This window comes from Notolepis coatsorum, assembly GCF_963971535.1.
Source record: "Notolepis coatsorum genome assembly, chromosome: 8".
Classification (NCBI taxonomy): Eukaryota; Metazoa; Chordata; class Actinopteri; order Aulopiformes; family Paralepididae; genus Notolepis; species Notolepis coatsorum.
In genome coordinates this window covers 107,555,242-107,577,812 of record NC_140172.1, presented here as the reverse complement: position 1 = coordinate 107,577,812, position 22,571 = coordinate 107,555,242, and the positions used below count along the sequence as shown (strand labels likewise).

Here is a 22,571-nt window from a genome sequence, read left to right as displayed (position 1 = left end):
GGTCACTTTACACAATGAAAAGGTCACTTAAAATGTTTTATTTTTTAAAGAACGGGAGTGGTTCTTGTATAGTAAATAGATGGATATAGCAAGATAGCATAAAGATATATAGTATAACTGAGGGGCGGCTGGGTGGCGCAGCGGACATTGCGCTTGTCACCAACGCAAGATACACCGCGTTCGTATCCGGCTGTCGGCATTGCCTCCGGCTTGGGCCGGCCGTCATACTAACTCAATTGGCAGAGTTAGCGGGTGGAAGTCGATGGGTGGCAATCTGGACGTTGTGGACAGCGACTCCTACAGGTCGGTTGGGGGACGCCTGCACAGCAGAGACAGGAAATGGAGCCTCCCACACGTTACACCTCGCCAATGAGAGTCCGCGCTGGCAGGTGAAAAGATGTGACAGGCTGCCTCCTCGTGTATCGGAGGGGACACATGATGCAAGGCTTCTATCCTCCCTACAACCGGCCAGTGGGGGGCATATGCGAGCAACGTTCAAGACAGGGGAGGGATGAATTGGCACAGCGAAATTGGGATGGGAGAAAAAATAGAAAAAGTGGTGAAAAAGTGGATTAAAAAAAATATATATATATAGTATAACTGTAGATTGTATAGTATTGTATAGTAGTGTTGTACATAAGACCCAGTGCCTCATCCGTAGCTAACATTGTATTGCACTATCGCAGGAACTTAGCATGTCTTTACCATGCTTTTTGTAAACTGTATGTACATTATACCTGTTATGTCTTATTCGTATTACTTGTATTATTGCACAAATGTCTTATTCTTATTACTTGTATTATTGCACAATCGCTGCGGGCATGACCTCCCGCATTTCACTGTATGCTTGTATGCCGTGACAAATAAAACTCTTGACTTGACTTGACAGCTCCACAAAAGCATAATAATAATAATAATAATAATAATAATAATAATAATAATAATAATAATAATAATAATAATAATAATAATAATAATAATAATAATAATAATAATAATAATAATAATAATAATAATAATAAATAAACAATAGAAATAGATGGTCTGTCAATTACACATATTTAACGAGCAATACTTACAATAACATGAGAAAGAAATTAATAATAATAAAATAAGAATAGCCCCTCAACTTCATAAAGTCTAATAAATGTTCTTTCTTTATACATTTTCTTGAACTGAAAGATATTTGTACAACTCTTTAAATCATTCTGTAGATAATTCCATAGTTTTACACCACATACTGATATACACATCTGCTAGTAGTCCTACATACTGATGCTTCAAATTACATTTCCTTCTATGGTTCTTGTCCTCAAACTAGAAACAAACAACTTCTCCAAGCTTTCTGGCAATACTAACAATATCTGTAGCTCAACTATATCTTTAAGTTTCATAATTCCTGACTTAATAAACAGGCTGTTGGTGTGTTCTCTTGCATCCACATTATGAATGAAGTCAAGTTATGCTTTATTGATCCTCGTGGGGGAACTCGCCCTCTGCATTTGACCCATCCTGACTGCTTGGAACTTCACACAATCTAGGATTGGCTCTCCACAGGTCAGTACATTTTCAATAAAGAAAATGCCTGGACCTGTTCATTTGCCTTTACAAATATTTTTGAAAAGATAATTACCAGAGGAACATGTTTGAAGGGGGGGGCATTTAGATTATGATTTTATTGACAGTGACACTAACATTATTTAGCATATTTTTAAATAAAGGCTGATAATGGTTGTAGATGATGATAGGGGAACTCCGACCAAATTACAGTCTGTAAATTGGAATAAATTATTGTTAAATAAAGACCTTTTCAGTGGAATTGCATTGCTAGGGAACAGCTTGGTCGCAAGTTTATTATGTCAGCTATTGATATTAGCTGCTGACAGGAAAATAAAGTTGGGCCCATTTAGTTCGTAAGTTATATTTATGGTGTCAAGTTTGAAGGACAGGGCGAAAAGAAAAAAGGGTACCTACTGCACAACATGGGACCCCATCAGCGAGCAAAAAGTTATGATGGCATGTATGGTGAAATAGTCCTCATCCTTGATTAAGATTAACATTAGAGGTGCGGCTGGGTAGTGCAGTGGACTAAGCACTCACCAACACTGCAGAGACTCTGGGATCAAATCCAGCTGTCAGCGGTACCTCCGGCTTGATCAGTCGTCCCTACTAACACAATTGGCAGTGTTAGCGGGTGGGAAGCCAGTGGGGTATGTGTCCTGGTCGTTGTAAACTGCGACTCCTACTGGTCGGTCAGGGCGCCTGTTCAGCAGGGAGGGGATCTGGGGGAAATAGCGTGAACCTCCACACGCGTTATGTTCCCCCAGTGAAACTCCTCGCTGTCAGGTGAAAAAGAAGCGGATGGCGACTCCACATGTATCGGAGGAGACATGTGGTAGTTCTACATCTCCCCAGGCCGACAGTGGGGCAATGTGCGCAATGACCTGGAAGGGAATTGGCATAACGACTAAATTGGGATGGGTGAAAAATACAGAAAGCCCAAAAATAAATAGAATATATAAATATATTTTTTTAAGATTAACATTAGATTAACATGTAGTCTAGGCAATCCAGATTAAAAGTATAACCACACCTCTATCATAAAAACACACAGGGAACAATACACATTTAAAATGTTTATTTCACAAACACCTCCAAAGATAATATGTTGGTTATTTTCATGCTATATGTTAAGCTATAAAATACACTTGATTCAAGCACATTATATGGAAAATTATGATTTTAAGACCCAACATTAGATTACTGTAACTGAGAAGTGTTCTCATTTGAAAATATGTCCATTAAAGGCACATATTGGTTTAAGGAAGCCGGTGTGTTTAGTTCAGCGCAGCTTTAGGACCTGAGGACTATACTATGTTAATGAAAGAGAACTAGCAATTTACGGGAGCTAATGTGTGAATTCAGTAGTAGCCATACAAAGTGAGTGTTAGTGTCAGCCAGCGGTTTGTTGTTATTTTTTATTATAACCCAGTGGTAACTTTCTGTTGAGAATAATTGTCCAGGTGGTCAATAAAGTGCCTGAAGAGAAGTCGAACTGCCTCATTCTTCAGATTGCCACAGTATGTTTTCAACAATGGGATTTTAAACATTATTGTTTCATCATTGGCAACAATTTCATTTGTCTTTTACTTTCAAATACAGTTAAACGAACTTACTCTAACCTAACATAAATGATACATTGAAAGAAAAATAGGGACAATGCAGATCGAGAAACATCAAAATGTTAGCTAGATATTAGCCCATCGGTCCCTTGCAAAAACTTGCTAATGGCCATATAATGTGTTTTGAAAATAAGCAGGATTTAACTATTTGGCAACACCCCTAGACTGTCGTCATCATGGCACCCACTTTGGGAAAGCCTGCCCTAGTAAGCTGCATCACATTTTATCCACTAACAAGAGCACTCATTTAATTTATGTAACTTTTTTACCAATCTGTATTAGAGAGTCTCATCAGATACGGTATTACAGCTTGGTTTGGTAACCTGTCTGTACAACTAAAGTCCAAATTGGTCCATCTGATGCAGACTGCATGGAAGATCATATGGGTGAAAGGTCACCCATCCCTGCAGTCTATTTTTGAACAGGCTACTCTAAGGCAAGCCAATAGAATTGTCTCGGATCCCTCCCATGTTTTACATGCCGAATATGAGCTACTGCCCTCTGGGAGGAGGTTTAGAGTTCCACGCTCTAGACTAAATCTTAATGGGTATACTATTCTATATGTGGTGTTGCCAGACATCCTGATGTGCAGGTACTCTACTGTATCTTTTACATTGTTTATCTCCTCTGTTTGGAGTCAGTTGTGTTGTGTCATGTCTGTATGCCTATGTGTCTGTGGCTGTAGTGTGGGTGTAAGGCCAAGACAAATTTCCCAGCTGATGGGACAATAAAGTGACTCTTGACTTGACATTAGGACACATTATTTAATTTTCTTGCTATGTTTTCCGATGTGAAGGGCAGCCAATAATCCTCAAATTTTCGCAACTCAAAGGGGCACTTTAGCGCAATGTTTTCAACTGTGGGGGCACATGGTCAAGTTTAGACCATTGAAAGGGCACCAATGGGCACGTCCTCTCGTTTTTGCCACTCAAAGGGGCACTTTAGCGTGATGTTTTTCAACTGTGGGGGCACATGGTCAAGTTTAACCATTGGAGGTGCACCAATAGGGCACAGTGTCCGCCAGTGCAGGAACTGCATATTCTATATTTTGGCGACAACGTAACCCACAAGTAACTAAGTAATCCGATTTCAAATATTCTGGTGGATTATTTTCCTTTTCACAGTTTTAAACAAGTAATCAGTCATCTGAAATGGATTACATTTCAAGTAGTAAAACCTTCCCAATTCTGTTTATATGTCGTGACAGTTTCCCTAACGACTTCTGTTACTTCCTCTTTGGACAACCTCACCTCTGCCAAAGCAGAAGTACCTTGTGGCCTCGTCTCAGAACGTGCATCTAAGCCGGTTTGTCCACCGGATGCAGTGGCAAGAGATTCATCATTTTACTAGCTGTCAAAATACTTTTTTATTTTATTTTTTATAACATGTACAGTTTAGATTTGATTAGACATTTTCAAAATTAACAAGTCTCTATGGAGAAACCATGGCACTCCCCTGACTAAATGTACAACGGGGCTCTATGGAGAAACCATGGCACTCCCCTGACTAAATGTACAACAGGGCTCTATGGAGAAACCATGGCACTCCCCTGACTAAATGTACAACAGGGCTCTATGGAGAAACCATGGCACTCCCCTGACTAAATGTACAACAGGGCTCTATGGAGAAACCATGGCACTCCCCTGACTAAATGTACAACGGGGCTCTATGGAGAAACCATGGCACTCCCCTGACTAAATGTACAACAGGGCTCTATGGAGAAACCATGGCACTCCCCTGACTAAATGTACAACGGGGCTCTATGGAGAAACCATGGCACTCCCCTGACTAAATGTACAACGGGGCTCTATGGAGAAACCATGGCACTCCCCTGACTAAATGTACAACAGGGCTCTATGGAGAAACCATGGCACTCCCCTGACTAAATGTACAACAGGGCTCTATGGAGAAACCATGGCACTCCCCTGACTAAATGTACAACAGGGCTCTATGGAGAAACCATGGCACTCCCCTGACTAAATGTACAACGGGGCTCTATGGAGAAACCATGGCACTCCCCTGACTAAATGTACAACAGGGCTCTATGGAGAAACCATGGCACTCCCCTGACTAAATGTACAACGGGGCTCTATGGAGAAACCATGGCACTCACCTGACTAAATGTACAACGGGGCTCTATGGAGAAACCATGGCACTCCCCTGACTAAATGTACAACAGGGCTCTATGGAGTGATAGTTTTTAGTTCATTGATCTAGTCAAATTTGATGTAAAATGTCTGATATCTTATATCTGTGCTTGTGCAGGCTGCACCCTGCTCTCTGTCTGCCTTCTCCCTCCCTGCATGTGACCTGATGACCCCGTTGCTGCATCCATCCTGTGGCTCCCTCCTCACACACACGCGCCTCACACACACACATCCTCCTCTTCCGACACGCACACGCACACACAAGCACACGCGCAACATCTCCCCCACCCAGCTGTCAGGGCCGTGATTTGTGGAGGTGTTGTTCGAGACTAGGGGTCTCTACATCTGGAACCCATTAGCCCCCCTTCTGAAACAAGCACACACACACACCACACACACACATACATACACACACAGATACAGATACACACATACACCCCTCCCTTCTCTCCTCTGTCCAAGAGGGTATAAAATGTCATGTGATGATGAATTCTTTCTTCTACTGGTGCGAGAGGATGAGCCTGTGCGGGGTGACTGTTCTTCTTCTCTGTGAATAAAAGCTCTGTTTGAAATACTCTGCCGTTCTGCGAATCTTTTGGTCGACTGGTCCATGACCATATCAATTCAAGAACTCACAAGGGACAGGTTATCCCTTTCAGGAGAAACCATGGCACTCCCCTGACTAAAGGTTGTGTCAAATGAAAATAGCTGGATGTCATTTAGCCAAATCAACATAACTGTGAGAGTGAGTCTTTCACCTTTTACACATCTACTGTAGCTTTGGTGTGGATTGATTGTTTAGATCACAAATATATTGTAGTCTGCACTCTAATTGTGACCGGGATTACGTTCCTTTTTGCCTCCTTGATGCGCACACACTTACGTAATCGCGAAACCTGTCTATTGGCTGATGTTAATTTCAGGCGTTTGCCGTCTCCCTTTTGTACGCAGGTCCACCATCCGAAATGCCCAGAGCATGCACACCAGGGGCCGCCAGCGGATCACCCAGGACACGTACCGCAGGAACAGCCGCCGGTACCTACAGCAGAAGGGCGGTCGCCGCTCTGACGCCAGGAAGATCTCCAGACCCCCTCCGCTACTGGAGAAAAAGAACCAAGGTAAAGATGCTAGAGTTAAACATCCCCTCCACTGAGTTCCATTAACCAGTGAGGCACCAGTGCAGAGATATTCCATTCTAAAGTTTCACAGTGAGGCTCCCGCTTCTAACCAATCAGAGAAGACGTGGTCCTCATTACCAGACTGTGTTGAATGACGACCACGTAGACTCAGTCACTAAACGTTAGAAGGGGGAGCCTTACTGTGAAACTTTAGAATGGAATATCTCTGCAAATGTTGCATTAATTCTTAATCGCATGGCTAATAGGTGGCTGGGTTTGGAACCATGGGAGTACTGCTGTTGTCTTGTGCTGCGTATTTGTATTTCCGATTGTTGTCTGTATATGGCATTGATCTCTATTTTTAGTACGTTAACTTGATTTTCTAGTCGAGTTGAGTTGTTGTATTTCAGAGAATTAAATAACGTTGAGTAAAGCGTTTCCAGCTCATCCAGTTTTGTGCTTTGATTCTTGCGCATTTTGGAGGAAAAGCTATCCGTGAAGTCTTTGATCATTCCCTTTACCGACATCCATATTATTCTGGGGTCTTGCACCGAGTTTGCATTCTCCCGTTGGAATACTATAAGAGCTTCTTTGAGTTGTGTAATGAATTCCTTGTTATTAAGCAGCAACGAGTTAAATCGCCATCTTGGGGCTCGGGAGGATAGTATACCAAATGTACCTTTAAGGAGTAAATAACAGTGATCTGATAGTGCGTTGGGTATCATTTCCACTTCATAATTATCAAATAGTCTCTGTGATGCAAAGACATAATCTATTCTGGATAGTGTATTATGCCTCGCAGATCGACAAGAGTACTTTCGGGTCGTGGGATTAAGTAACCGCCATAAGTCATTTACACCTGTAATCTTTGACCAATCCTTTAATGCCTTCGATGAATTCTTTTGTTCGCTGGAAAAGGCGAGGTAAGATTTGTCCATCCTTGGGTTCCAGATGGCATTAAAATACGCTCCTATTATAAATGAGTAATCGGGAATGTCTAACATTGCATTGGTTAGTGTAGTGAAGAAATCTTCTTCGTACAAATTTGGGGCGTATACCGCTATCAACGCTATTTTCCTGTTCTTATGTTCAATCTTAGCTATAGTTATCCGACCTTCTACATCAGACCATACTCCCTTTAGTACAATATTCAACTTACGTTTAACGACTATTGCTACACCCCGAGTTCTCGTACCAATAGAGGAGTGACTGATATTATGGTATATGTTGTCCGCTAATTTATCTATGTCTTTCCCTAGAATGTGTGTTTCACTTAGCAGAGCAATGTCCACATGTTCTTTTTTCATCATGCAAAATTTGCAGATATAACTACCATTAGAGCACAACAAGTACTTGTAACAGATCCTGTAAAAATAAACGATACATTCAAAGTATTCTACTCCGACTTATATAAATCAGAAATGACCTTCGATCAAAACAAAATGGACACATTTCTTAATCAAATTATTCTCCCTAAACTTTCAGAGGATGACGCTAAACAGTTAGAAACACCGATCACACTAGAGGAACTCAAGAAGGCCATAACCGCAATGAAAAGTGGTAAGGCTCCTGGAAGAGACGGTTTCCCATCAGAAATGTACCTTTCTTGTTGGGACATTATTGGCCCCTTATTACTAAATATGATCTTATACTCAGTCAAGGAGGGGAACTTCCATAAAAATGACAATATTGCACTCATAACAGTCCTCCTTAAAAAAGACAAAGACCCCAACGAGTGCGGTAGTTATAGACCTTTAAGCCTCCTCGGAACAGATATCAAACTGTACTCTAAGGTATTAGCCATCAGATTACAAAAGCATATGACGTCTTTAGTTCACCCGGACCAAACTGGCTTCATAGGAGGCCGCCTGATCACTGAGAACATAAGACGTATACTGCACGTACTTGAAGTATTATACAAAGACCCATCGGCCATGATTACAACAGGCACAATCATCTCCGAAATATTTCCGGTATCACGCTCTGCCAGACAGGGTTGTCCTCTTAGTCCCGGACTGTTCAATCTATCATTAGAGCCTTTAGCACAATATATAAGACAATCCCAATCCATAGAACCTATCGTAATCAAGGGCACACAACAAAAAATTTGTTTATATGTGGACGATGTAATATTGTTCATGGAAAACCCCAACACCACATTGCCTCATCTGCTCAAGTTGATTGAGGACTTTGGTGATTTATCGGGATTTAAGATAAATTGGCCGAAGTCGGCTTTCCTTCCACTTAACACCCCTGCAAAAAAAGATACAACCCTCCCAGGACAGATACCGATGGTAAAACATTTCAGATGCTTGGGAGTGGAAATATTCCCTACCATAAGACAAACGGTGAAGCACAACTACACAAAAATCCAAAACAAAATCAAAGACGACCTTGATAGATGGGCAAAACTTAAAAACACAGTACAAGCACGGATATCAATAGTTAAGATGGATGTACTACCTAAAATAAACTTCATCTGTTCAATGCTACCGTTACCCCCTCCAGAGGGTTACTGGAAACGATTACACTCCTCCACATACAAATTTATTTGGAATAACAAACCACCACGTATAAAAAGATCCACCGCACAGAGAAATAAAGCAGATGGCATGGCATTTCCAGATTTTTTCCTATATTTTAAGGCGTACTCATTAAGTCCATTGACAACATGGTTTGACTCCCAAGCATTAGCATCCTGGAGAAAAATAGAAGAAAACATAGTAGCCCCACATAGACTGAAGGACATAGCATACACTAAACTACCAATCAAGCACTGTGAACGGAAATTTGGCCCCATAATTACTCATGCGATCCGGATATGGCGTGAATCACAAAAAAAAAATCCTAACCCACAAAAATGGCACAATCATACTCCCTTATTCAATAACAATGCTCTCTTAATTGGAAAACGACCTATAAGATTCCCTATATGGGAAGAGCAAGGCATACACTCATTAGGGGATGTTTTTAACAAACAGGGTTTTTGTAGTGATAAAGAAATACGCAAAAAATGTAATCTCACCAAGTCCACATGGCTTTTTCACAAACAGTTAGAGCTATGTTTGAAGTCTCACGGTGTTCCATTAGACAGACCAATTGAACACCACAGATACCACAAATTCTTCTATGCAAGAGAGACATCGAGAGGTTTTGTTTCAGAATTTTATCATCAATTACTAACGTCCTCGTATGAAACCCTCCAACTTGACTCTGTCTGGAGGAGGGATATACCAGACCTGGAAAATGACTTTGATTGGCAAGGAGCCTGGGCAAATGTCCGACTTACATCAAGGAACCCGGATCATCAACAAATCAATCTTAACTATATTCACAGGACATACTTGACTCCTATAAGACTGTGCCGAATGGGGCTTAAACAAGATTCCAAATGCACCCAATGTACAAATGGGGACGAAGGGACATTTATGCACATGTATTGGGACTGCTCACCAGTTAAGGCATTCTGGAAAGAAGTGACCCAACAAATATCAAAACTCGTATCTTGGAATATACCTGTACACCCCTCGGTATTACTATTGAATGATGTTTTTGAGTTTGCAGTGAATCCACAGCCAGTGGTGCAGTGCTGGTATAACTCGGTATAACGGCGTTATACCTCGGTCACTGAGGCTGAAGTACGCGCAATCGCTTTTTACATGGCATTATCCAACCGGACTCCCGGAGAAGCATGCAGCTGCAGAGCCGCAGAGCCAGCGGCGCTCTCTGGGCCGCGCGCTGACGGCCGCGCTGTGAGGCAATAGTATCCAGCTGCAGGACGAGAGCAGCCAAAAAAAACTGTGCATGCGCGCGCACGCGCACGCGCGTGGAGCGTTTGACCTCCTGTCAATTTGCCACTGCACCACTGTCCACAGCTAAAGAGATTTATCGGGTATCACAGTAGCCAAAAAGCTGATCGCATCACGCTGGTTTCAACCGGAAAAAATGTGCCGTAAAGTTTGGTTTCTTACATATCTCGATGTAATTTACCATGAAATATCTACAGCAAGAATTCTGGGTCTCAATGAATCCAAAATGTCAATGTGGTTAGAAGTGGTGGAGAGAATAAAAGCTAGCTTATAATGGTAGTGTCTGGTTAGGTGCGAGGGATAGTGGAGGTACTTCTCAAGGTGGGGTCCGGGAGGGGGGGGTTCGAGCTGAGCATATGTGTGTAGGTTTTTTTTTAGATAACAGGTATTATGGGTATATCTTATATAAGACAACTAACTAAAAGGTGATCTCATTGGATGTGCCCTGACAATTAATGCTTGTATATCTTATCGTGTGTTGTCATGTTTGTTTATATGTTTGTTTAAAAAATTATAAAAAAATAAAATACAAGAATGGAATATCTCCTCACTGCTGGTACACTGGTCAAGGAAACTCGCTCACTATAGACTGTGAGTGAAATTGTGAGTGTGTTTGTGTCTACGACTACGTGGTCCGCATTCCAAGTGATTGAAAATCTTACATACTGGCCAGGTAAAAATGTCTTGGCTCAAATCAAGCTAAGCTGTTTTGATGCAAAGCACCTCGTAGACTAGCAATGTCACCTAACTCTGTCACTCACTCACTGTTGGAAACTCTGCCCCTAGTGGTGGCTCACATGCATGGCATTTGTAAGATGTGTCAGATCAAATGTCACGAACGCTTCACAGTCTATATGACTCTTTGTGTCCTTTTTCTCTCCACAGACAACGTCCCTAAGGACTCAAGCTCCAGTTCTGAGGGGGAAGGGAAGAAAGGGGTTCCTGTCATCCCCCCTCGGCCCAGTGCAGAGCTCATCATGGAGCGCTGTACTACCAACACCCGCCAGAAAGTCAGTCTACGCAAGTCCAGTGCGGAATTGTCAAGCTAAGCTAGTAGTAGTAGTATGTAAAGAAAGATGCATGGCTGTGGTGTTGTTCGCATTTGCAGAACAAGCTAAAAACAAAGGGGAATGTAATGAAAGGTGTCGTTTTTATTTCTCTCCTGAATTGTGCAGTGAATATACATTTTTCTATAATATTGTTTCCTTGCTGCCCTCTAGTGGTCAGAAATGTATCATTGCAGCTTTAGGTAACATACTGTCTGTAAGTATTTTGCATTACCACGTGGATCTATTTTACGTAAGCATGTTTTTTATTTTCATTACCATGGGCATCTATTTTAAGCATGTTTTTGTATTTGCATTACCACATCAATCTGTTTTAAGCATGTATTTTTATATTTGCATTACCATGTCAATCTACTAGATTTCATGCATGATGTTTTTTTGTTTAGTTTTTTTTAACACAAGACCAATATTGCTATTTATTTGTACAATAATAACAATCCATGGCATATCAATTATATTGTCCAGATTGTTATTTCTAGCTACATATATGGCTACAGATATAAGGTAAACTAAAAGGTTAATTCTCAAACAACCATGAGTAGAGGTCTTGCTTAAATATGTGTAGAATCCATGAGGGATTAACCAGAATAACATTTATTTTTTCCTGATACGGTTGAGTTATGTCCCTCATGGATTCGCAATTTCTAAATATTTTCATAATTACTTGTTGCATAATGTTGACATAAAACTACCCAAAATATTAAAACTGTTGTGAAAACGATGACTGTTTACCATGAGCTGAATTTCCCTTGGGACCAATAAAGTATTTCTATTCTATTCTAAAGCTTAAAAAATAAAGAAAAAAATCATGTCTATCCCCCTGGATATCAACACAATCAAGCCATTTCAGATATCCAATCTACTTCCTTTGAAATATTGCATAATATACACGGTTACCCTGAAAGGTTTAGCTTCAAGATATTGATGTGCATTGTATGACCTGACCACATCAAAGCAACATTAAGTGAGACTGCCATCAAGTGGTGGAAAAACATTCTCACAGCCTCACATTCAACTGGTGCACAACACCAGATTATAATAATTATAATAACATTATAAATATATATATATATATTTTTTTATCCACTTTTTCTCCCCATTTTCTATTTTTCTCCCATCCCAATTTCGTATATCCAATTCTTCCATCCCCTGTCTTGAACGTTGCTAGACTATGCCTCCCACAGGTCGGTTGTAGTGAGGACAGAGGCCTTGCATCATGTGTCCCCTCCGGTGCACGAGGAGGCAGCCTGTCGCATCTTTTCACCGCAGCAGCTCGAGCTCTCAGTGGCGAGGGGTAGCGCGTGGGAGCGTGATTACGAAACCTAGCCGCATTTCTCGGAGACGCTCTCTGATTGGCACTGACTGACGCTCTCTGATTGGCCACTGACGCGTTTGCCCAATCCGTGACGAGCTGTGTCTTTGCCCATTTCCACGTCAAACAGCCTGCAAACTACCTGGCGTTCTATCGCCATGCTCTAAGACAAACTCTAACCATAACCAACTTCGAAAGAGTGCCTAAGCTTAACCTTCAAAAGAACTTGCCGTCACACTCTAAGACAAACTCTAACCTTAACCAACTTCGAAGAGTGCCTAAGCTTAACCAGTGTAGAAACAGGCGTCGGCCAATCAGAGAGCGTCTCAGAGAAATGCGGCTAGGTTTCGTAATCACGCCGCGTGGGAGGCTCACGCTGCCCCCATCACTTCCTGCTTCCGTCGCACCGGTGTCACCAAGCGGCCGGTGGCAACGCCGAGGGCTGGGCCCAGCGTCTCCTGCGTTGGAGGCGAGCGCCTTGCCCACTGCGCCAATCAGCCGCCCTATATATATATATATATATTACATGTTGGATTACTCAAAAACATTTGATGGAATATGTACACCTCCTGAAAAAAATGTTGATTCTCGTTGTCTTAAACTCTCACTAGGATAATAACATTATTTAAAGGCATATTTTATGGATTGTGTAGGTTTATTAAATGTAAAAGAAATCATAGAAATGTCACAATTCCTGATCTAATCCTATTACAATATAATATTTGTATTTGTTCCAAATGTTATTGCTGCAATGAATGGGAGACCGACTTTGTGGACTCAAAGAACATTTGTTTTTAATGAACGAGTATTATTGTATAGCAATGCTATCGTATCTGAACCATATCTGAAAATGTACCCTTATTGTGCATACGTGTACATAAATAAATAAAGATTCAATCAGCAGTTGAATTTGATTTATTATTACACAAGGTAATGTCCTGGAATAGCAACAGGAATTCACACTCTGTCTGATCTGTCTTCATCTCCTCTTCTGATGTCTTGCTTAGTAACACCTGGACTGAAGTATTAAGCTCACAGAACTCTCCAAATAGCTTGTTGAATTCGACCATAAATTTTGTCTGTACAACTTCCAAGTTACCGTTGTCGTCATCATCCATTAATTGATTAATCTGATTCATGTGACCAGTTGGCTGACATAGCTTATCTCTCCTCTTATTGATGGCATGACGGACATTTTCCTCATAGGCCTTTTGTGTCATTCCTAGGCTCCGACATGTGTTGTTATCCTTCTTTCAGTGCTCCAGTAGTTTGTGTTGATTCCTTTTTCCTCTTGGAACAGAGTTTTCTTACTAATATGAGGGCCAACGGTCCACTCTACTGGTTAAAGTTGCTTACTCGTGAGTAGTACGTTCATTGATAAAGAAAAATAATGTCCACAGCCGCTCCGGACCGGTGTAAAACAAAGATATCCAAATGGTTTATTTCTCTTCCACAGCGAAGTCTTTCTTTACAGAAGTGATCCTAAAGCTTTTTCCTAAACTAAAACTTGTTTGGCTGTTTACTGCCACGAAATATTCACGTCACTACTACAAGATATCCTCCACACCTGAAAGCCGTAAGGCAAGGCACCCTGGTCTAGAAATACAGGCTTCAATCTATGTTGTTTAGTCTATCTGTTCAGTACTGCTCAGCACTATTTCAAGATGCACAATGAGATCTTCTGAGAGAATTGTTGAATATATATAGTGTAATGGGAAATATTAAAGGACTAAACGATGAGCCGTTTACAAATCATTCTGAGTCATTATTAATAATAATAATAAGAAAGTTTATTTCACTGTGGCCACAAATGAAAGGACAGTTTATAGTCAGAGACAATATGTTAACACATTAGCGTCTGGCCATAGACTGACCCAGAGCGCTGTTCAGACATATGTTAAATACACAGTTGTCAGTCATAACATAATATCAGATATGATGATGAAGGTAAACAAAAATGGTTCTCAGTCACTGGGAACAACAACAAAGAAGTTATGGCTGGGGTGATGTCGGAGTGTTCTTAAAGAGACATACACACATTAACCAGTCAAGCTGGTCACACGGAAAGTCACGCTGTATAACATGATGTCTCAACACAGATCTATAAGAACATGATAATATATTCCACGACAACTCCCCCGTTTGATAATTAATCACAATCATTATCACTTCATAAAGACAACAAAAAATATTATCATCCTCAAACCAAAAATAACACAAATTATAATAACTCAGCACAAACTATTTTTATTATTTAAAAACAAAAGGTCCTCTGGATTGACCCTGTGTCACGTGCAAAAGAGAAGTTGCCATAACAGCCAACCATCATTAGTGTCTCTTTGCAAATGTCCAGACGGTGGTTGAAGGACTCAATAGTACAGTCCAGTCTCTGGTTTTGTCAAGGCCATATTTCTCCCACCACCAAGCTGAAAAATAGAATCACAAAAAAAACCAGGAGAGTATCTCGCCAAAAAGAGCATACCCATACAAACTTATTCAAAACAAACAATTCCCATAAAACTCTTTCAGTAGCGAAGAACAGATAACAGCAAGAAACAAAAACAAAATTTGCAGACTCTTCACAAAGAATGAAATATAATCTCAGGGAAGTCACACATAACCCAAGTTTACCATTGCAATGTACAGCACATTCAAAAACATCTTCATTCTGAACCAAGTTCAGTACATTATTACCTAATATCTCTTAGGACGATACCGTAATATCTGTATATGTTTGGTTCAAACTTGCCTCATTTATAATCTGTGACGAATCCCGGAACGGTCTCTCCTCCTTCCTCTGCCCGCAGTCCAAACACCCCCCCTCTGCAGTCCATGGCTCTGATGCAAGGAGCGGCCCGGTGAATGGCCCAGACTGGCTGGCTTAGATCTTTGTCATCAGTTGATGCCCACTGAGTCTGGTCAAAAGCCTGATGGAAGCCGTCTCTTAGATCTCTATCTCTGGACCACCGATAATATCAGGCTGGGGTCAGCTATCAGTTGATGTTCTTAGCGTCCCATCATCTGGGTGTATGCGTTCACCAGCCGATAGGCCTAGTTCTGCAGCAGACTGGGACAGCTTACTTTCTCAGAAATCAGTTCAGTAGAATAGCTGTCTCCCCATGCTAGAGCAGTGGACCCCAGCTTCCTCTCAGTGGTCAGCTGGCCCAGCACATGCCCCCGGTCCGAACCGCGGGCCTCAGCCCCCTTTCCCAGTGGTCAGCTGTCAGCAGTGTCCTAGCTGCGTCCCATCAGCTGGGTGGGCATTTGGACCGGCACAGGAGACTGAAGAGAGACACGCCCAGAGAGAACTCACACAAGAAAAAGAGAGAGAGAGAAAGAAATAAAAAATAAAAACCTGTCCGGTAACATTTCAACTCAGCTCCAATGAGCAGGGCAGTTTCCCAGGTCATGACAACAAAAACAAATGTCCCCTAGACCCTCGTTGGCCAAAAAACAAACCATATATATATATATATACATATTATTGAACCATGACACATTCCCAGTGACTCGATGTGGCCCGACAGTATAATGTACAAGTTAACTACTTTTGCAGTTAACATCTTCTGCTTTGAAATCAAATAACAATCTCACAATGCAATGTCCCCTCTACAAATATATTTGCTTTTCCTCAAGACTTATCTATTTTCAGATTGCTATCAAACTGTATTTGATCATCAATATAATGCATTTGGGGCTATAAATCACGTTCTGGAGAATGCTGCAGAAAACGATAAAAACATACTTATACTTTAGACCGTATTTTAGTATGAATATGTGAATGAAAAAGTATAACGTTGCTACACCCTGAACAATAGATACTTGACGTTGAATGGGCCATAGTAATGTCAATTTAGCCATACAATTTAAAAAGTTATAGCCCTGCAAAGAAGGGGAACTTCTCCATAGACAAATAGAGCTGGCGTGGGATGGTTTATTGTGAATATAAGCCTGGCGACCAAAGTGTTAAAGCGTGCAATTTTTTTAAAAAATAAAACATGTTGCTCGTTATCACATTTCTTTCCTCCAAATCATACAGTGCAGCAATGTTGCTCTGAAACGTTGCCAAACTGTTCAAAAGCCATCTCGACCCGTGTATGGTATCCCAGTAAAAAATAAAATAAAATAAAATAAAAATAAAACATGACAGTCTTAAAACCTGTACCAAAACAATAGATCAGAGGACTCTTATTGGAGATCGTCTGGTGTATTAATCAAACTGACTGTTCGTGTGAGTGTCATACAAAACTAAAATTCAACAGGTTTTAAGTAGTCAGCCATACTATTGTTGGAATACGCCTAAGGCAAGAAAGCAACCCCTCAAATTATATTTAATTAACCTGTATATCAATATTATTATTATAATAGATCCACCCGAATCCCCTGGTAGATCCTAGACTCTAATCACTCCCCCACTCCGCCACTAGATGGTAGTACAGACCTATCTTCAAAAATGTGCCTGCATTATCCCACTGTCCCCCCTAGATGGTGGCAAACTCAGTCTAGAGTATTTTAGCTGACGTCATTCTCCAACCCTAATCCGCTATCTCCTCGTGGCTCTGTGCAGCCATCTTGTCTTGGTGCCAATTTGTTGACCTTTCCTCTCATCTTATCTCATCCTCCTCGTGGCTCCTTGCGGCCATCTTGTCTCGCTCATAATCCAATGGCTACTCTTTCTTGGAAGAGAATTTGTTTATATTGAATGATGTTCTGGTTAGGAATGTAAACATTCTGCCCTGCTAACACGGACTTCAAAACAACACTCTGCCTGCTACACTGTCTCCTCTCGCCATAGCAACGACAGGCCCCTTCTTCTGGTTGTCATGCGACGTGCTGTCATGACAACTGCTAATAACCTTTCACACCATTAAAACGTTTCATTAAGATGAACCTCTCTCCGCCCTGCTCTGTTAAATACTCGCTCTTATCAATGTTGTGTCTTAGATCGGAATTCAAAACATTCTCTCTGCTCAGTGTGCTGCTATTCAGTCACCCTGCTCTACTGAACCACCGTCACCTGCCTCCACCGTCAGCATGCACTTCGACCTCTCTGGCACCGTTACATGCTACCATCTCCCCCCAATCTATACATCACATACATTGAATAAACACAATTTTCTCTCATTCGTTAGCCTCCTGACCAGATAAGGTGTGGTGCAGTTCCCTTTCTATTGAAGAATAATGCTAGTTCTCCACATTCCTCACAATGGAAAAGAGTTGGGGCCTCCTTCATCATTTATTTTTCACCGCTCAAACGGTCACCTCCCCCCATATATATATATATATATATATATATATATATATATATATATATATATATATATATATATATATATATATATATATATATATATATATATATATATATATATATATATATATATATATATATATATATATATATATATATACATATACATATACATATATATATATAGTGGCTTCTTGCTTTCATTCCTGTGTCTGATAAGATAGGCTCCCTCACTTAAACAAATGAAAATTAGAATTTAACCCCCAAAACACTGTCTCCCTTCACCGGCCCACAAACTGCCTCTCTTTGTCAGTGTTCCCTCTCGCCTTTTTTAAAAGAGGTTTTTGATTTTAAGTCAGCTGGCTCTTCTATTTTTGTTTTGGTACATGCTTGTTTAAGTTTTCAGGAATTTTCCCAACTTCTTTTAAACACGCTAATACAGCCGCTAATTCTGGTGATAGCTACCTCATATCAATTCTGGTGATACTGGTACTGGTAACCATACTGCTTAGTATAAGTACATGGGGTTACTAAAATATACGGCAAATTGAACTCAAAATTTTTATTATACTCGTGGTAGGCTCCCAGCACCCCGTCTATAAGGCACAAGGCTAATACATCTGGGACGTACCAAAAACAATATCTTAATATACCCAAAACAAATAGCTCTGCATTTCTGTTATGAGAGTTGGTTGTTAGTTGTCACAGACAAAACATGCTCCCTGTATTCTAGATAATTTATGCCAGTAAGCAGGTTTATCATAAAATGGAGTAACGGAATATTACACTAGGAATGTAATAGAACTGTTTGATTATGACACATTCTCAGAAACGCTTTTTCTTCATTTTACTGTTGGATGTGGAGATTGACATCATGTTGCAAATACCAGTCAACATCTTTTGCTAATCGTGTCCATGTCTGTTTCACGACATTATAGGCATATACATATACACATATATATACACATACATACACATATATACATATATATATATATATATATTAGGGCTGTCAGTTTATCGCGTTAATTCGATTAATTAATTACACAGCTAATTATCGCGTTATGAAAATTAACTCAAAATTTATAAAAAAAATTTAGAACAGTAAGTTCCTACGCTCTGCCCCGACAACTTGACAACAACAGACCCTACATACGGGTCTAAACTCACGGAAGCCGTCGTCCAATAGAAACGTGCCTAGTGACGTTTGCTATGACGGGGGGAAACCCAAGACTCAATCGCCTGTGATAGGTGCGGAGTCTGGGAAACCCTCGCCCCCCCCCCCCCGTGCCAAGCTGCCTAACAGCTTGACCCTGACCGAATGAAAAGAGAGTCCCAGAAACCCCCTGACCAATCAGAAGAGGGAAGGAGGGGTTTATCCGGTACCCCCTCGCAAGCCCAACCCTTGCATATGACAACAACAACAGCCATATGATACCTTCAGTAGCAATGCCAATGAATAGCACAAGCTAATTCAATGCACGCTAGCCACAGACACATCTGTGAACAGGGTTTATAGCAAGGCCAAGTTGTGTACGTGTGAACCCGACACCCGTATCTATGTTGTAAGACACAGAAAATCTGATAGAGAGAGAGAGCGGCTGAGGCGTGATACGTTTTCATACGAGCATTACTGCAAACCAACACAATAGTGTTGCAGCTCAATATCACTGTTTAAGCAACAGAGCACACAACTAACCTCTACCTTTATGTGAAGATTCAGGTCGAGGCAGAAAAAACCCTTTTTCAACCGAGTGTAGGCTGCAGGCCTTGCTTAAGCTCTAACATGAAAGTAACGTCTAGCCCTCCTATCAAACCCATACTAGCGAAGGATTCACACGTTGCATCACCATCATATGTTTGGTGAATAAACACACAGTTTGTTAACAAAAAATACAGTCCCTCCTTAGGAGGGACTCTTTATTTTTCAACAAAATCATAGTGGGGCCGGGAAGGGAACAGGGGGGGACCACAGAGGGAAAAAGTTAATGAACTTAGCGACGCCTGCCACGAGCCGCTCAGGGTTTTCCACCCCGTGGAGCCCCGGAGGGACGGTAAACGATCAGCGGCTGGTCTCGACGATCCCTACCGTCACCTCCGGGCGTAGATGGGCCGGCTGCAGTGGCGGAGGCGCCCTCTCTCCTCCTGGCCTTCTTCGCCGAAGGTCCAGCAGCGGCGGCCACGGCGGAGGAACCTCGACGACGTGGCGGCCGTCTGACTCCACCGGCAACATCGGGCGGGGGGAAATGAGGCTGGAGCACGGAGCGCTCCTCCTGCATCTCCCTGCAGGTTGAGGTCATCAGCTGCAGTGCCGACCCGAATAGTCCAGCCTCGGAGAGGGGTGCCGTCAGAAGTGGAGTCCTCTTCTTCTCCGGCACACGCGCCTGCTCCAGCCAAAGGTGGCGCTGGATCAGAGTGGCCAGGGCGCGCACTTTCCCAGCGGCTATAGCCTGCGGCTGAATCAGATGCAGGATGGCTCCTGCCGACTGGGCGAGCTGATCATGTTGTAAATCAGTCAGCTCCATGCCGCCCGTCAATATCCCGACATGAATCTCGCCAGCTGCGCGATGTTGGAAGTGGCAGCTAGAGATTGTGTCCCGGAGATAAATGACTGGTCACTCCAAAACGCCAACCGCCTCGCCGATTTCCCTTGGGGAACCGGCTTCCTTAACGGCTCCCACACCACCTCAGGACAAAGGAGCGCCGCCATCGGCCTATCAAGCCGTGGCACGCCCTCCTTCATGCCGTCTACCAAACCCACCACCCGCGTGACTTGCACGTAGGCGGGAGTAAGGCCCATGATGTGGGAGACCACCTGTCCCTGACGGACGTAGGCCGCCATTGAAGGGAAAAATGCGTAGACAACGTCCACCCCTCTCACCGGGCGACGTTGCCATAGATGACCTATGAGATCGTCAGGGACAGGAACAGGCAGTGGCTACGGCAGCGGCACGCCGTTTGCGACTGCCGCCGCCGCCATGAGCTCGGGGAACAAAGCATGCAGTTCCCCCTGCATACTTTCCCCCTCCGAGCCCGCGTCCCTCACATGCAGCAGACTACTGGTTAAGGAGCCACATTCTGATGCGGCTGATAGCAGGGCATCCCGCCGCCGAGTCGGAGGTTCTAACCCAACATCTGCGGACGAGGAACCCCAAGGAGACATCTCACCCCCCTCCAGTGTTACCTGGACGGGCGGGAGACATGTCTCCACCGGGCCTTCAAACAAGAACCTGTCCGCCTCTATCATGTAATCCTCTGTTTCCATCGGCCATGTAGAGACAGACGCATCCTCATCCGGCTCCAGCAACTCACCAAAACCAGGCCGTTCGCGTCTGCAAGCCACCATCTTGCGACGGGAGCAAGCCGACGCAAACTTTTTCCCCCACAACCAAAGGTGCCGGCCGCCCAACAGCGGACGACTCCCCGGAAGCAGAGGAACCAGAGCCGGAACCAGGCCATCGCACAGGAGACGGCACTGGTGCACCAGCTCCTTGGAGAGGCAAACTACCCATCGGACGCCTACCGGGCGTGGCTGCCGACCACGAGAGAGGCCTCAACCCCGCTCCAAGACGCACGACAGAGGCGGCAATGGAGAACCGCTGGTGAAGAGTGGCGTTGCGAGCGCGACCCTCCGAGGTAGACATTATTACTTAGCTTTTTTCTTTTGAAATATATGAGAGAAGAAAAAAGCAAGAAAAAATTTAAACACGTATCAACTTTCTTCAACTAACAACCTCGTCAAGTGTGGGTATCTACCGAAGGCACTTCCTTGTGGTGAAAGTGAAGAAGGAGGCGAGTAGGTGACCACACACCTGCTTATGAAGGTAAGCGGATAGGGGTGTGGCCAGACGAATGTTGGTATGTAAAGGTACATTGTGGAATTTTTTATTCAGTGCTCGTGCACTAAGTGAAATCAGTGCAGACTGATGCTGAGCGGAGGCCAGAATGAAATAGAACTATATTTATGGGCAATTTGGTGAGTTCAGACCTCAACCAAACAAGCATGTTGAGCCTCACAGCTCAGTGGATGAAAACTTCTAGATGAAGCCACGTTACAAGCACAAGGCTTCCCTGGCTCGCATTAGGCCTGGCAATTGTTTTGCCATTGCTATGTCTATACATTGATTTCTTGTTCGAATGCATTTAATTCTATAGACCAGTGTTGCCCAACCAGTCGGCCGTGATCGACCGGTAGATCAATGACATGCAATATAATTGCCGCGAGCAATGGGCTAATGTTAGCTGCTAACTAGTAATAAATAGGCTAAGCTAACTAGCGTTAACCCTGGAAAACCCTCAAAGCGGACCACGACACCAGTTCCATTCGTGAGAAAAGGGGGTGGGTTATATTGACAAGGCTTGACAACAGAGGTTCAAATATAACTTCATATTTATTGGTTATTTGTTTCTTTATATCAGCATCCAGTTTCCACCACCGTGTGTTAAAACTCTTCCTGTGTTGACGTTAGAACGTGACATCATCGCTACGGCAGCTTACACGGTGGGGGGAGAGGGAGTTCGCACCCAAGGACGGAGCGAGGGCGGAGCGGAGCTGATTCGACCCCGAATGGCAGTGAGAAAGCCCCCTTAGTTGAGTGAGGGAGGATCTCGTGAACTCAAGACTAGACTGATGAGCCAAAATGAGAATTAGAAACACAGACCCCATTGATACAAACCACCATTGC

At 42.7% G+C, this 22,571-nt stretch overlaps 1 protein-coding gene across 2 annotated transcripts in view; it reads left to right on the top strand.

Annotated features, from left to right (window-relative positions):
- The window catches only part of ncf1 (neutrophil cytosolic factor 1), a 36,165-nt gene extending 22,730 nt beyond the window's left edge, over positions 1–13,435 (top strand). Inside the window, exons 10-12 of one of the 2 annotated variants that reach the window (XM_084320730.1) lie at positions 6,281–6,447; positions 7,933–8,007; positions 11,142–13,435. In XM_084320730.1, the coding sequence (XP_084176856.1) occupies positions 6,281–6,447; positions 7,933–8,007; positions 11,142–11,305 (406 nt within the window). In that variant the 3' untranslated portion in view covers positions 11,306–13,435. The remainder of the gene's footprint in view (positions 1–6,280; positions 6,448–7,932; positions 8,008–11,141) is intronic. The other variant, XM_084320731.1, reaches the window with a different exon arrangement.
- Positions 13,436–22,571: the final 9,136 nt, after the last annotated feature.